The 17,121-nt window shown below is 47.6% G+C and overlaps 1 protein-coding gene across 9 annotated transcripts in view; it reads right to left on the reverse strand.

Annotated features, from left to right (window-relative positions):
• PAX2 (paired box 2) overlaps positions 1-17,121 on the reverse strand; it is a gene marked incomplete at both ends in the record, with an annotated part of 77,718 nt that overhangs the window by 14,754 nt on the left and 45,843 nt on the right. For all 9 annotated transcript variants that reach the window (XM_080912768.1, XM_080912767.1, XM_080912766.1 and 6 more), the window contains 2 exons: positions 2,356-2,482; positions 4,870-5,045. In XM_080912768.1, the coding sequence (XP_080768894.1) occupies positions 2,356-2,482; positions 4,870-5,045 (303 nt within the window). The remainder of the gene's footprint in view (positions 1-2,355; positions 2,483-4,869; positions 5,046-17,121) is intronic.

Genomic DNA, 17,121 nt, shown 5'->3' on the forward strand with positions numbered 1-17,121 from the left:
ACTCAAAGTTCATTTGTGCTGCCTGTCCCCGATACACAGCTTAGTGCCACCTATTACAGCCTGGCCCCAAAGCCACCATGCTAAACCTGTTCCCAAGATGACCCGTAAAGTCTCTCTGGGCAGTACCTGCTTCTCACCTTGACAGTACCTCCAGCAAACTCTGTCTGTCCCCTTAATAAACACATCATGAATCATTCATCTTTAATAGATTATGCAAATTAGGAGGACATAAAATCAACAAAGATCAATAGCTGTAGCCGTTTAATTGCCAGCAAAAAAACATTTTAAGAATGAGCATAATCTACAGCCCTTTCTCCAGTAATGGCACTATTAATCCAAACACTGGATCTTGGTCTAAGTGTGGAAGAAATCACTCCCTGCCCCCACTCGCCCTGTCCCCTCCCCCACCCCTCTCCACATTTCTCTCTTTTTTGGTAATTTCCAGTTTCTGAGCGGAGTTTCCCCGTCATTACCACTGGTGAACAGCTCCGAATGTTAATGGCTCTGCTTTTGTTACTCCTCGCTTGATTGAAATGTCGCATACAGATTGAGATGTTACTGCTAACTTGCCACCTGGGAATGTCAAGCTGGGTCTGAAATGAACTTTTCTCACACTTGGATCCAGATGGATCAGCCGGAGATGTTCCCAGGCTGAGCTGGGACCGTTCCAGGGCCATGGGGGGGGAACTGATGGGGGCTGTTCAAGGTGGGGACACTTTTCCACACTAGCCCCCAGTGTCCCCTGCAGCAGGAGTCCTGCCCGGAAGAGCCATGTGTCCAACCCCAGGAAGTCCCTACCTTCTGGACTGTGGCACTGACTACAGAGAAAAGTCCTTCTTGCTGTTTCACTACTTTTGAGAAGTGTCCACTGCACCAGAAAGCTGGCCTGGCTCAGGTTGGAAGACCAGAGAACAACTATATAGGGTTTCGGAGGGCTCATGCTCAGGGTCTGTTGATCTAAGACAGGGGTTCTCAATCCGTGGGTCGTGACATCTGTGAGGGGCTACATATCAGATATTGGATATTTACATTACTATTCATAACAGTAGCAAAGTTACAGTTAGGCAGTAGTAACCAAAATAACATTATGGTTTGGGGTCACCACAACATGAAGAACGCTACTGAAGGGAGGGTTGCAATGTTAGGAAGGCCTCGCTAAGGACATTGCTCCTCCGAAACCTAATCAGTCTCCGGATTCCTAGCTAAAGACTATGACTTTGTTTTTGCTGGACGTAGCTGTACCAAGATATCATCACTTCAGGAGAGCTCAGGAAAGGTGGGTTTCTCTGGAGCCTCCCGAAGTTTGGGTGATTACTTTGAGTCTACCTCAGCCAGAGCTGTGCTTCTACCCACACAAAGTAACCAAGTCACCACCAGGACAAATCACCACAGAGCACTCCTATAGCCTGTCTTTGCCCCTGGCTGTGATGCTGGCTACCTGCAGTCTTGCCGCCCTGGCCCCAGGCGGTCTCAGCTCACTCTCTGGTAACGCTTCAGTGTCTCCCAGTCCCCACTGAGACCTTCCTTAGTCATCCTGTCTCCCAAGGTACGAATGGCGCATTGGCTTTAGTGCTTCCAGAATAATTAGGTGAATTTTAATAACACCTCAATGAGTGTCTCCCTTACTGGAACACTTTCCTGGCCCAGAAACCCTTCCATGGTGCCAGGGACCTTCTGAAGCCGGTATATGAAACTCTACATTCAGAAACATCTTCCGTTAGATCTTCCTTTGTATAGTCGGTCACTCAGGTGTCTCCGTAACTCTCATCCCTGAAAGGTTTGGCCAGGGCACCTCCCTCCCCCAAATTTGACCTCCCCAGGCCTTGGACTCCAACTTCCTCTCCTTGGCTTCCTCTAGGAAGCAGTGGAAAGGCTACAGAAACTGTGTTCTATTCTGCAGGGCTGTTACCACACCCTCAGCATCTCAGGCCATGGCTATACACGCTGCCTGAGAGAGGAGAGCTAACTCTCAGCCTTCTTGGGGACAGAGGACTATGAAGGCTAGAGACCCGAAACCTCTGAGCCACCTTCCCTGGCTGGCCTATTTGTCTTAACATTCATCTACATGTGTCCTAACCAGACAACCAGGGAGAGAGAGGAAAGGAGGCAAGGGCAGAGAGAGAGCCAGCAGTTCCTTAAACCCCCACCTTTTCAGGCTGAAGCCTAGAGTTCTGACCACAATGTTTCTATCCCTATATCGGCGCACATCTGTTCAGGAAGACTCTCTCTCCCCTTCCCTCTCTCTCACTGCAGATACCATGGCAGGGGGCCCACTTGTCACATTGGGACCCAGATGGCATAGACTGAGGCTCCCCACTGAAAGCAGTGCCCCCACCCTCCTGGAAGCCACCTTACCGGTCACGACGGGGTACGTCTGTGTGCCTGACACATTGCTGCCCAGCTCGGGGTTGGTGGATGCAGATAGACTGGACTTGACTTCATCAAGCCCAGGGGTCAGGGCTGGGAGAGAGTATTCATTCCCCTGGGAGGAGAGAGAAAAGTGACAGCTCTCTATTGATGCCTATACGCAGAAAGATGCAGTGTGCAGATGGAGAGGAGGAACCCGGAGCCCTCCCAGATGGGGTGGAAAGAGATGGCTGGGTGGGGCAGGGAGATGGGGAGGGGCTCCCAGGGTGGGGAAGGAGAGTTTGGTGAGAGTGGGGGTAGACTGGACATGTTGAGTGGAGATTCGGTCTATACACTGGGGGTGGACTACCCAGCATCCCCAAAGCATCATCATCATCTTTTGCCTAAGAAGCTCCAGGAGGAGGTACAGAATGGGGATCCCCTTCCTGAGAAGTACAGGGTGATCGAGTTCCTCTGAGTAGGAGCCCTAGTGGGCAGAAATGGACCCTGACACATGGCTGGGGTAGCTGTTGGGGAAAAACCTAAGGGGGCCTCTAGCCTGGCACTGCTGGGTTGTTTGATGGGGTATGGGCGCCCCTTTTTAAAAAACAAACAAAGACAGCCTCATGGGCCCCTTGCTCTCTGCCTGTGCACTGGGGTATGAAATTGGGGAGGGGGAGAGTCCACATGGCTAACAGAAGGGTAGGAGGGGGCCAGCCATTGACTCTGAAAGGGTGTCCTGCCCGAAACACTTGGGTAATTGCCTTTTTATTGCAACCACTACCAAGCCAGACCCCGGAGCCGGGCAGACCAGGAGCCTGCACAAAGCAGGAAAAGTTGCTCTGATTAATATTACGTTAAATTAAAACTGATTTTCTGCTCTTTCGGGTCCGTTTTTTTCCCTTCCGCTTCCTGGCCCCCCCAGAGGACCCCCTCCCCTCCTTGGCTGGACGGGATTGCCTCGTCATTTCCAATTCCTTCTCGTATTGATCTTCCTGTAGAAATCAGTTTTGTAATTAGCTGCAAATTAGGCCTTCTACTGGGGGTGAAGCTGCCCCCTGATTTATCACCAGAGTAATTCGCTGTGATCGGAGAGAAATTAAAATGAACTCAATTAGGCTTCGGATTTGCTTTATGGGCCCTGCTCCGAGTTTCAGGGGGAAAAATGACTGTGCTGGTGTTTAATAGTCTAATGAAAGTAAATAAAGGTTATTCATTGTAATACAGCCAGGGACTTGGGGAGGGTGCACCGAGCCGCCCGCCTTGGCCAGCTCCTCCTTTGTTGGTTTATGGCTCAGGGCACCTTAAAAAGACTTTTGATTTTTGTTTTATGAAGACAAACAGCTTATGGGATAAAAGGACGGGCGGGGAGAAAGGCGAGAGGCTACGGGCTGTTGATATCTTAGAGTGTAACTATGCTGTGTGAATCCTGAGGCAAAGCCAGTGTACAAGTGTGTGTGTGTGTGTGTGTGTGTGTGTGTGTGTGTATACGGTGAGAAGTTATGCATAGCAGCCTGTATTGTGCTCCAGTTGGAGGCCTGACCTAGGCCATATTTATAGGCTGGTTGGGGGCTACGCTGATGTGTGGATGAAGGCATGTACTTGAGGTTTACTGAGTACCCGGCTGGGAAGCGTGTGCATTTATGAGCCCTGAAGGACTGTTGGGCTACGTAGTGTGCGCTGTGTGGAGTGGAAAGAGCAGGTGGATGGTTGTGGGAAATGGGAAGTCTTTAATTTAAGATAAAAAGCTTATTATCATTGAGTGGGAGTTGGGCATGCCGTGGCACATGTGTGAAAGCCAGAGGAAAACTCTGTGGAGTCAGTTCGCTCCCCCCACCTTTACAGGGGCTTGGGGACCAAATGCAGGCCATCCAGGCTTGCAGAATTGGGTGGCAAGTGCTGTTACCCACTGAACTATCTTGCTCGCCCTGAAATATGAAGGCTTCAGGGAGATGCTTCTAAGTGGTGTGTGTTGCTGATGTGCATGCTTCGGCCTATGTTGTATGCTCTGTGGTTCTGTGTGTCTGTGAGACTCATGGGTAGCTGAAACAGCTGTCAGCCAGCCTGGGTTCACATTGGATGGATGTATCAGGGACAAGCAGGCAGGCACGGGCAGGCTTTCTTTCTGACACGGGGCAAGAGGGTTTTACACAGACTTTCTGTGGGACCTAGTGGGGGCAGGCAAGGGTGATCATAAGAGGATAGTTCTGACTATCCCATGCTAGGGTCACAGAATGGCAGAGCTGGGTGGGGGTGGGGGACTGAGGGATGACACAGTACCCTTCCTAAGGAACTCTGAATAGGGACAGCATTTGTGCTTCTGTCCCATCCTATCATTTTTAATGACTATATACTGAAATAATTTTTCTTAACTATGCCTTAACGTCTGTCTTTGCGGTCATGGTCACGGGGTGCACACGAGGCAGTTGTCCGAAAACACACAGTGTTGGTCATTTGGCGTGAGAGGCCCTCGCTCTGACCAGCGCTTTTCTGTTCTGGATGGACAGGAAGTTCCCCTCTCACCTGTTCTGATTTGATGTGCTCTGATGCCTGGAAGACATCGGGATAGGAAGGACGTTCAAAGACTCGATCCAAAGCTTCCAGCTGCTGCTGGGTGAAGGTGTCAGCTCGCAGGTGCTTCCGCAAACTGTCCACACCACTCTGGGAGTCTCCATTAGGGACAGAGCCCTCAGACACATCTGGGAAACACAGACACTCAGGTCATGAGCACCAGGCCAGCAGAAATAAGGATGTAGTGGGCAAAGGGATGGGTACTTGGCTCTGGTCCCTGTGCCCCTGCTAGGATCCCTTTCTTCCAGATCACAAGCTAGAGGAGGCTAGAGGCCTAGGCCTAAAGGCCTAGATGGTTGACTTTTCCTCAGAGACTGGGTGAAGAAGCCAGAACTATGAAAAAGCTGGCGAGAGGGCAAGAAGGGAGGTCTTATCAGGGTAGGCGGAAGGACTAGGCAGAAATGGAGGTAGGAGGTCCTTCATTTCCGGGATGTCTTCCCCGCTCAGCCTGAGACATACTAGGTGAGGAGCTGGGCTTTTAGACACGTATCACTGTGGAGAATTGAACTGGGTTCAGATAAACTTCAGTTCCATGGATTCCAAGGATTGAAAATTATCAAATCTCTCAGCTAAGTATAACACAGGGTCAGGTTTAAGTCCTTAACTACTCCTGGGGAGGAGGGGTCCTGAGAGCAAAGCTGAGGCACTCTAGTTGGGCTGCACACAGAGCAGGAGGAAAGAGGAGTCAGTCATAGGGGCTGCTAGGATATCCACATGGAAACATGCAGGTGCCTATGACCCGGCCATTTTCCCCTGGACGGCTCAGGCTCAGTAGGAGCCAGCTCCTGGAACACCCAGTTCTTCCATTAGATGTCTACCAGGAGTCAAGACTTGATCCATAGAAGAAGGGCTGGTCACCACTAGAGCCTGCTTCTGGCCAGAAGTCAGTCTGGGCTCCAAATTTCCACTTTGGCCACTCATTACCTTGTTTGTCTCTATTTCCTTTGTCCCTGCTCTCCAGTGTTTGGCCACTGGGAGCTTTTAGAGCATTCTAGGACAAAGAGTCTGTCCTAAAACTTCTTTGGACCCTTGCTTAGCAACCCTCTAGCCCCAGACCCAGCCTATTTCTTGGCTTCCTTCAGCCCATGACAAGGTAGGGAGCTTTGAGCCTGGGGCCAGCCTATGTTCTAGGCCCCGGGGTGTTTTCTCTGGGACTGTTATATATATCAGTTTATAGGTGATTATATGATATGATATAATCAATATTGCATTATATACAGTAACACCGTATAGTATCATTTGGGAGACCATAGAAAGTATTACATATTGATTAACCTCAATCTACAGCCATCCTCTCTCGCTGGCCTCTCAGAAAAAGCAAAAGGCTCTGTTTTCCAAAAAGGACCTCCTATCTTCCCACCACACTGATCAGGAGCAAAGAAAATGTGTGTATGGGGGGGAGGTAGAAAGAGAAACTATGGAGATACACACATACAGAGACAGAGAACGAGAGAAAGAGTCAGACAAAGACAGACAGAGAGGCAGTAAGACCAGCTTGAGGTGGGCAGAGGCTGCCTTGAGGACATTCCCAAGTTCTTATGGACAGAACTATTAGGTCTGGTAGTTTTCTTTTTCTTTTTCTTTTTTTTTTTCCTGCATGGTTCTAGAACTCTAGTGGCCCTGTAGGTGGAACGGGAATACATTCTATTTACTTTCCCCTTTGTGTGAGTGTTCTCTCTGCATGGACATATGTAAGTAATAAATACCCGGATAAAAGGTGTTTATCTGGATAAGTTTAAATGGCAGTGAGAATATTTTTAAAAGAATGTGGGCCCACAAGGAATGTGAGCCCATGTTCCCTTTCTCCCTCCTTTTTACAGGATGTACATCTGCCTACCTCCACGGTCTGTCACTGTCTACATGTCCCATTGTGCCTAACTGTCTCTGCTTGCAGCTCTCTTTCCTTCTGGGAGGATGCGCTGCTGCTAGGGCTGAGGGAGAGTGGAATCAAGGGTCTTTGTATCTATTGCTTTTCCTGAATGGGTCCTTAGGAGTAGAAAGTACATGTGTCTGTGAGCGTGCATTCAAATATGTGTGTGTGAACACACACGTGTGGCAAGATGCTTTTCATGCCTTGGTGTAGATTTGTGTACATGCCTGTGTGTGGTTTGCCTCACCCTGTGACCGCACATGCATGTGTGTGTGTGTGTGTGTGTGTGTGTGTGTGTGTGTGTGTGTGTGTGTGAGTGAGTGAGCTGAACTAAAGCTTTGTCCTCAGGTCACTGGCTGGAGGAGTCTCTTTGCCTTCATTTATTCAGGGGCCCTTCAGATCTTGACAAATCTGTCACTCTAAATTTGCGAGAGATTATGGTGCTCTCTCCCCAGCCCGCAGAGAGGTGATATATGACATCTGCTGCCCCTATTGATTGCCTGATCTGGTGGCAGAGGCCGGCGAAATGAACTTGAAATGAACATCATGCCTCAACTCATTGTGCGTATAATACACTACTTAATCCCACATTTTTCAGCCGCTATGGAATTCAATTGATCAATCATGTTCCACTGATAGTACTGTTTTAGGGGTTATTGCTGCTCCCTCCACTCGCTGACCTTTTTATTTATTTATTTTTCTGTACACACGGGCCCTGGTGGTAAGACAGGTTACAGAGGCAGCAGTGGGAAGCGAGGGCTGCAAGGAAGGGAAAAAGGAAGCCCTCTGCTGGAAGAGGTGGTGCTGGGGGTTGGAGGCATAAGGGGGGGTATCGGGATGGGGGGGATGGCAGGGTGTGTGTGGGGAGGAGACCGGTAGTTAGGAAGTGTTAGGAGCACAAAGACACAAGCTTGCAGAGAACACTGACCTCAGATGGACAGACAAGATATAGGAGGTCATTCCCAAGTAGGAAGAAAGGTGGAGTTTTGAGTAAGGTGGAGGGAATTATGGAGGGGCACGGGACGGCAGGGGGTGGTGCGGGGGGGGGGGAGGATTGTGTCAGTAAGTAAACTAAGGGGCAGAGAGAAGGCAGAGAGCACCACTACAGGTGGGGAGACAGGGAGACATCCCCTGACCCCTAACCTAGCCACAGGTCTGCTCTATGTTCTGTGACAGAGATGGTACCCTTCCTTTGGGAATGAAGAAAGGGGGAGGAGCTAAGGCAGAGAGGTCAGGCAGGAGCAAGGAAAGGAAGTGGGAGGAGCCAGGAAGGTACAAGGAGGAGGGGAGATGCTTCTGGAAGAAGAAGGCTGAGAGGCAGAGTAAGGGCAGATAGAGGGAGAGGGAAAAGAAAAAATAAAACCTTCCACACTAGCAACTGGGAGGCGCTGGCCAGGGTGGGCACACTTGGCAGAAAGATGGAACCTGGTGTCAGAGCTCGGTGTTCAGCTACAGAGAGCAACCTGAAGCTAGCAGAGGACTAGGAAGGGGGAGGAAAAGAAGAAAGCAGAAGGAGAAAGAAACCACGGAAGAAGAGTGTAGGGGAGGGGCTTAAAGCAAAGTGGTTGGCACCTGGGGTGCCCTCCCAGAGGTGACAGAAATAATGCTTAGGCAGTCTGGAAAAGAGGCAAGGACCAGCCACAGCTTGAAGGGCTCTCTAGTAAAGCCGCAAAACTATGGCAGAGGCAAAATTGAGTCCTGACCTAGGTTTCTGAGTGAGGGGAAAGGAGCACGCTAGCAGAGTTAAGTAGCATCAATTGCAACGACAATCCCCCACCCAAGAAGTCAGGTGTGGGGTCCTTATGTGCAGTAACCATGGCTGATGCATGTCTGTAAGTCTATGCTAGGCATGATGCATAGCAGGTACTCACTAAATAAGTGACTAGCTGGCTGAGTGAGTGAGTGAGACCCTCCTGGGCGGTATTCAGAATGAGACCCCTGGCAGAAATTTTCTAGACTGGCCAGAACTTGATTGGTCCAAGGCAAGTACACCCAGCCATTTCTGGTCAGTCCAGTTCCCTGTTAGATTCTGGTAGCATCAACTCAGGTCCCTTGGAAACCCTTCCTACCTCGGCAACACACCTACAGTGCTTCAAGCTAACAGGAAACACTGTATCAGGTTCAGGGGGTACTTAACCTTGGGATCAGAGCTGCCACCAAGGCAGATAGCTGAAGCTACCCCAGGACAGGGCTCAGAGTCTACATTTGAACACTCTGTGCCAAGAAGGCTTGATGAAGTATAGTGTCTGCATATTCTGAACTTTATGGAACAATTACTACTTACAATATTCGTTTCAACTCTCAAGACACGCTTTCAAAGAAAGGTTGGCAAATATGGTTGCTATAGACATTATTAAGTCCCTATCGGGGCTATGAAAGGACCAAGTACTAGGCTAATAGTCATTCCCAATGGTGGATCCAACCCTGCTTTCCCCGACCCCTGCCAGACACGCTAGTACCACCACACTGATCAAGAGCCCATTGGACTGAGGGTGTGGCTCAGTGGGAGTACTTACAGAGTACACTTGGGTCCAGTCTCCAGTGCCATAAAACAAGCAAACAAAGTAATAAAAATAATTCTAAGGTTGTACCTGGTGATATATGCCTGAATCTCAGAATCAGGAGATTAAAGCAAAGGATAATGTGAGTCCCAAGCTAGCAGGGGCTATCTAGTAAGACCCTGTCTCAAAAGAACTAAAAAATGCTTCTGTTCTTCAGAGCTTATTCAACAATCCTTCTGACAACACACTGGTACCCATTTTACATTCAAGGAAACCAATACAAAGGAGGTTAAGTAGCTTGTTAAAGAACACGCTCCTAGTAAATGACAGTCAGGATTTGAGTCCAGTTCTTCCATGAGAGGGTGCCTCTTAAATTACTGTATTCTGTAGCCTAGGTACTAAGCCCAGAGTCCAGCTGAGAACCACTCGGCCCTATTCAGGAAGCTTGTCCAGTTCTCTTCTGGCTTTTTATAGTGAGACTAACCCCTGTGGTGTGTGTGCTGATTAAGCACAGACTGCCCAGTTGATCGGGGTACTAAATTTATTGTGTTACAGTTCAAGAACCTAGTTGGGTGAATGGAGGAAAGAGGCCAGTTCTCTCCATTCTCATATCTGGGTAGTTGGACTTTTAGGCCTGTGGCTAGTCTAGATGCTCTTTCCTTCTACTTTAGTGTGATTCTTCTCAAATCAGACGGGCTCACTGCAAGTCCTTGATGGAGCACAGCTACAGGTGAATCAATTAAGCCCATATCATCTTCTCTGACTCCTTACTTATTGAACTCCTGACACAGAGTCGTCATAGATCTTGAGTTATTTGGCCCTCCAAACAACTTTCCAACATTGGTAGGTAATCCTCTTCAACTTCTGAGAAAACTAAGTTTCAGAGTCCCTGAACTGCAAGAGGGTCAGCTCTTTACCAGGGAACCCAGCACAAGAAAGTTATTCAGCAAACAATTTAGCTAAAGGCTAAAATGATTGGCAACTACGTCCAATCAGCTTCATAGCAGAAAGTCCAGCCTCCATGTAAAGAAAGACAACCATGAATGCAGAAGAATCTTTTCTGGAAATACTGTCCCTAACATGGTCACAGTGGCTACTTCCTGATCATAAGCAAATTTACCTTCCTTCTGTCTAGGCTTGCCTATGTTGTCTAGGGCACGAATCACTTCTAGAATCCTTATTTAAAATATCTCAGAATTAGCAGGGGATCTTAGTGATAGAGAATATACTCAAGGATCTGGGTTCAATTTCACAAATACATACACTTGTGCACACACACACACACACACACACACACCTGAGCATGCATGCACGCACATGCATACATCCACATACAGTATCACAAAAAGGAAAAAAGTGGGAAAATGTCTTAGCGATTCATCTGACACCTCCTGAAAATCTTATCTCCTCAACACTGTTCACTGAATCTGTTCCTGGAGCAACCCCTGACCCCTATACCTCACCGCAATCCAGAGCCCTCAATCTGGCCAATCACAAATGGGACTTACCAGTAAGGTCTCAACAGCTTGGTGAGTAGGGAATCACCAAGAAGAGATAGATGGTGCTATGCACTCAGCAAAGGGTGGGGGAAGAAGAAGAAGAAGAAGAAGAAGAAGAGGAGGAGGAGGAGGAGGAGGAGGAGGAGGAGGAGGAGGAGGAACAACAACAACAACAACAACAACAACAACAACAACAACAAAGTTTTTGGGAGCAGGCTAAAATGAGTTTGCAAAATCATTTTTATTTTTAATTACGTACGCATGCATTTTTTTCTGTTTGAGAGTATGTGCGTGCAAGTGCAGGCATTGGTTCTCCCGGAAGCTAGAGTTACAGGTAGTTGTGAGAGGCTCAGTTTGGGTGCTGGGAATTGAACTCTGGTCCTCTATAAGAAGAGTACATGCTCTTAACAAGTGAACCATCTCTCCAACCTCTGAGAAAAAACTTCGACATGGAATAAAACTATACTAACTTCAGTATTTCATTTTTTCCCCTCCTAATGGTGATGTTCAAACTCAGGGCCTTGCATAGGCTAGGCAAGCATTCTAGCCTTAGTTTTCTAAGCCCAAACACAAAAGTACACTGGTCATGAGAAACCAACAGTAGTATGCCTTCACTTATGCTTATTAAATTATCCAACTTTACTAGGTTCTTGCTACCACCACCACCACCATCATCATTATCGTTTTTCAGATAAAGCAGTAAGTCTCAGAGAGCAACTTGGTTTGTCTAACATCATATAGCTGGTAAGCAGAAAACCTGGATCTGAAACCTGAATCTGAACGAAACGCCTCCTTCCTCCTAGTAAGCCTAGTCTTCTGGCCGGTCTCTTCACAGCCACCCTTTACTGCCCACATACTGCCCTTGTCAGACTCTAGGCAGTCTCGTTACACCCTGCCTCTGTCCCCTCACAGAGCACCTGAGAAAGAGGTCCCGTCCATTCAACTTTACTAACTAAGGAACAGCTCTGGAAAAGTTCAAAGTATGCACAAGATCCCGGGGCTGGCAAGAAGCAGTCCTTGGAGAAAGCCAAACTTTAGCCACCATCAAAAGAATGACCTCAAGAATTTGTCTAGGAGGGAAGGAGAGTAAAGAGTGTGGAGGAAATCCTTACAGAGGTCGGGGAAGGAGTGCCACATTTGATTCTGTGCCTCATCTTCCCCACATCCTTCCCCACAGAGGGCTCACCCCCAGCTTGCCCCCCAGTCTCCCCAGCTGCCAGTTGCTGCGGTTGCAAACTCAATTGTTCTCCCCGGTACTGAGGCAAATGGAGTCATTAATTACCTTCTATCTGCTGGGCTGAGTTCAGAATGCGATCAATATCCCCTCTTGTCATTCAGGTCAGCCCTTCAGTGCAGCCCCGGCCCCACCCCCCACAGCAGTGGCATAGCAGGACCTGGATGAGGTTTGGGCTGACACTTGGGGCCCTCCCACCTGATAGTGGAACAGGGAACAGGGAATGAGTTGCTCCCCAGAACTGGAGTGCCTTTTGTATTTGGAGAGGATCGAGGGGTGAAGGGACGAGGAAGCGTTGAGGCTGAAGGAAGAGGAAAGACAAGAAGAAGAAAGGAGCATGATGGAAGGGGTCTGGATGGAAAGAAAATGGAAAAGGGGATGTGGGAAAGAGGAGACGGGAAGCCTAGAGCAAGAGAAGAGGGAGAGAGGGAGGAGAGGGAGAAAGGAGATACTATGCTGCAGTGACCCCAACAGGAGATAGGGTGTGGCCCCCCTACCGCTTCTTACTTCAAAATGACAACCTTGGAGTCTGGTCTCACCATGAATCCCAAATCAAGCCTGGCAGTCCAAACCCTTGGAAAGCTGGATGGGATGAAACACACCTTTAATCCTAGCATTTGGGAGGCAGAGGCAGGCAGATCTCTGTGTGTTTAAGCTCAGCTCAGTCCACAGAGAGATTCAGGACAGACATAGACAACACAAAACAAAACAACAAAAAAGAATCCCTTGGAAACCTGACCCAAAGTTTGGGTGTGGGCAATGTTAGGTCTACCCAACACTAGCACTGGCAAACTCCACATGCTATAGGCAGCTTCTAAAGAGTGACTGGGTTCGTCATAGGGTGAGATGCTGGGGTGGCTGACAGTATACCTGGCCTCAGGCTGGCTATGCCTAATCACACCTACTTACTTCTGGTGACATGCTAGGGACCCTAAAACAAGGCTGGGATACATATCATGCTCTTAAGGCAAGATTCAGCCTTGGAATAGGTGTAACATCCCCAGGGCAGAATCTTGGCTACTTGTTTAGTTTACTCTTTGTGTGACCTTGGACAAGTCCTGTGAGCTTGTCTGGACTGAGGTTCCTCAGATACAGATAAGAGGCCTGGGGATCCTCCCTCAGCAACGGTGTTTTTTCTTTTCTCAGTATGCCAGTGCTCTCCACCCAAATCTTTGCCATAAAAATAATAATAAAGGGGTGGCTGGAGAGATGGCTCAGTGGTTAAGAGCACTGACTGCTCTTCCAGAGGTCCTGAGTTCAAATCCCAACAACCACATGGTGGCTCACAGCCATCTGTAAGGGGATCTGACGCCCTCTTCTGGTATGTCTGAAGACAGCAACAGTGTACTTATATACATAAAATAAATAAATTGAAAAAATAATAAATGGGGCCAGATTCTGTTATAATACCAAGTGCTATACTTAAGATGTTCCCACGAATTTAATTCTTAGGACAGTAGCAACTGGAATTTATTAGGCTAAAATAATGTTCTTTTAGAATCTCTTGACATGGAGTCTCCTGCATGTCCTTTTTCTCTTTTGGGGTTCCCCCCAGTACCCCTTTCCTTTGTCAGCTTTAGACAGAGTAGGTTTCTTCTCAGATCCCCATCCTTTCCCTTTAACCCAGTTTTCTTTCTTGGCCAGAGTCAAGGTTTTCCTGGCAGGGATAGGACAGGATGTAAGCCAGGCACTTGTGTCAGAGTTTTTACTATGGTAACATGGTTAGGACAGTGTAAACCAGGCACTTGTGTAAGAGTTTTTACTTTGGTAACATGGCTAATTTTTACTATGGTAACATGGTTAGGACAGTGTAAACCAGGCACTTGTGTAAGAGTTTTTACTTTGGTAACATGGCTAATTTTTACTTTGGTAACATGGGTTAATTTTTGTAAGAAAAACTTCTCAGGGAGCTTTGACACTACACCTATGCCACAGGTAAGGAAACAGGTCTGGGGGTTAAGGGACTTCCCCAAGGTCATATAGAGGCAGCTAATGAATGGCAGAGAAGGCAGAGCCAGAACAGTTTTGTCTCTAGAAACTGGGTTCATAACTAGGGGAAGCAGATGGGCTTTCAAAGACAGTTGACTTCCTCCAAGTATTTACTAGGGCCCATAAGTGTCAGAGCCAAAAGTAAACTCAGTCACACTGCCTTTCTTTACTGGGATTTCTTTTAAAGTTAATAAACAAAACGCCCACTCAGTTTCTTTCCTGAACCATCTCTGAAGGCAGAGGCCCTGCTTTCTCATCTTTGTAACCCTAACATAGGGCCTGATACTTGTGTCCTCAAATGTTAGCCCATTCTTTAATACAGCTCTAAAAACAAAGATGAGTGAATCCTAAACTTGCCTCTCCTCCACATTTCACCTTTTGGAAGAAAGTAGAAGCCAGCACAGCGGCTACAAAGAGTGTTGGGAAGGTGAGCTGGGCTGATTCCCTCTGAGAAATTTAAAATTAGAACGGAACAACACACAGCCCAGAAAAGGTCGTGACAATGCTTCTGCATGACAGAGGTGGTCGCTGTCCTATTCCTGCCAGGGGAACCTTGACTCTGGCCACGAAAGAAAAATGGGTTAAAGGGAAAGGGATGGGGGTTTGGGAAGAAACCAACCCTGTCTAAAGCTGACAAAGGGAGGGGGTACTGGGGGAACCCCACAAGAGGAAAGAACACACAGGCGACTCCATGTCAAGAGATTCTAAAAGGAGATATAATTCCACAGGAGACAGATGCTCTGAAAGATGGAATTCTGCCTCCATAAGCTTAAACAATCAACCGGATGAAGTAGGAGGCCTGGGAGAGGGGGCGGGAGGGTGGAGTGAGAAGGACGTTTAAGGAAATCACTGTTGCTGCACACGGCTAAGCCTTAAAATATGATGAGCCTAGAATTTAAAAGGACATGTACATCGAACAGTGGAAGATTATGCAGCCATTAAAAAAATCATGTTTTCAAGGAGTATGTAATGACATGTGAAAATGCTACTCTATAATGTTAAGTAAAACTAGCAAGGCACAAAGTTGTGTGCCTGGTAGCACTCCAACTTTAATTAAGAATTACATATCTAAAGTTGCACATGCATAGGAGGAAAAGGATCCAAAATATGCTGGATTTCAACTCTGGTTATCACTCATTGAGGAGGTTATGGATTTTATTTTTTAGAAGCTTTCATTGCCTTGTCCAAATATTTCACAATAAACATGTATTGCACTTATGGTCAGGCAGAAGCCCCTGCCCTCCATAAAGGGCACTAAACAGATGGAAGGAGGAGCCATAACCAGGGAGAGAGATGAGAGAGCAAAGCCGGCCAGGAAGACAAAGACCCGGAGGAGCTGAGACAAAGCAAAGGCAAAGGAATTCATGTTTAGCTCAAACCTTAGGAAAAGAGATAGTCATGAAAGGAAAGAAGAGAGGAGAGAGGAGAGGAAGGGAAGGGAGAGGAGAGGGAGGAGAGGGGAGGGAAAAGGAGGGGGAGGAGGGGATGGGAGGGGAGAGGAAGAGAAAGGCAGAGTGAACACCTGGTTTGCCTTTGTCTTGTAGGAAAAGGAAACAACCCCTGAGGAGAGCCCAGCCAGTAGCCCTGAGCTGTTTCCCAAGTTCAGGTCACAGTTGCATCTCAGGACTGTGAGAAGAACCCAGGATATCCTAAAGCAGCTGTTTCTGAGCCCTTGATTCCGGAATGTGGGCTTTCAGAAGACTTCACGATGCATTCAGTAGTCTCAGGTTTTGGATATTTTCTGAAAGAAATGATCTCACCAGCAATGTGCAGGGACTAGAAAAGAAACTGATGCTCTGGAAGCTGAACGCACTCACCCAGAGCCAGCTGTGGCGCATTAAACTTGATATCGATGCTTAGATTAAACGCCCCCCCCCTCCATGATGGCTTGCCCAATTGCCCTGGCTGGAAGATACAACTCTGTTTTATCTTTTAAAGCATCCCTCAGAGCTCTCCTGGCATGATTACAGGATCAGTCACATTCTACTTGTGTGACGGGAGGTGCACTTGCTTATACACATCTGCCTCTCAGCGAGATGCTAAGCCTTCTGAAGTCAAGAGCTCCTGTTACCTTTATACACAGCAGCAGTCAGCGCTGAAACTGATATTTCTTCCTTACCTGATTTCTTAAGAAAAGCACTTGGATGCAGTGAATGTTAACATTTGACAAGGACATGCCCTCCTCTTTTGGAGCTGTTCGGACAGGTCAGAGGAGAGTGACATTGTTGAGTTCGGTGGTACCTAAAGCACTCGTGTGTTACAGTCAGGGGTAGGTCTTCACCTTTTTGCCACATGATTTTCTTTATTGGAAAGGAAAATAACAACAAAAAGAGGAGGGAGGAGCAGAAGGAAGAGGAGGGAGAGAAGGAGAAAGAAGAGAGGAGGAAGAGGAGAAGGAAGAGAAGGGGAAACACAGCCCGTAAGACTACTTGGATGATGTCAGAGAAGACATCCTTATGACTTTCATCAGGTAGAGTTAAGAACCTGAACCAACGAGATGGAAGAGCAACAGGAATAAATGGAACGCCCTATGTTTAGGTTTAAAAAAAGAATCAATTACGAGAGTACAGAATGGGTGGACCTGGCTGGGTAGCAATTGATGTAAAAAAGATCTTGAGGTTTTCGTTGACCATGAACTTAATATGAGCTTGAGTCTGACACGCCTGCTAAAAAAATCGAATGTAATCTTAGGCCACGTTATAGGTGTGGAGTCTCCAGGCAGGCGAGGGCCAGTGGTTCCACATTAAGTACTTGGCCTTGGATGAAATGTCTCTGGGACTCAGTGTTCATGAATTCAGAGATGGGTGGCCAGGATGGCAAGGGAACTCCTTCAAGGGTAGGAATTTAATCGTGAGGAAAGCTGAAATCCACCTGGGGTTCAGCTTAGAGTTTGCTGAGAGCTCAGTAAATAGGGTGGAATGACTGAGGAAAAGAGAAAGGGAGGGAGAGAGAGGGAGGAAGGGTGAGAAGGAAGGAAGAGTGGGAAGAAAGGAGAGAGGGAAAAATATATCAGATGGAGGTCTTTTTAATCACCATCCACTACTCCAATGGTAAATGTCATGAACTCTAAATATTTTAGCAAGGAAGAAACTACGATTGTGAGAGATAAGG

The sequence above is a fragment of the Micromys minutus genome, assembly GCF_963924665.1.
Source record: "Micromys minutus genome assembly, chromosome: 2".
In the NCBI taxonomy this organism is placed as follows: domain Eukaryota; kingdom Metazoa; phylum Chordata; class Mammalia; order Rodentia; family Muridae; genus Micromys; species Micromys minutus.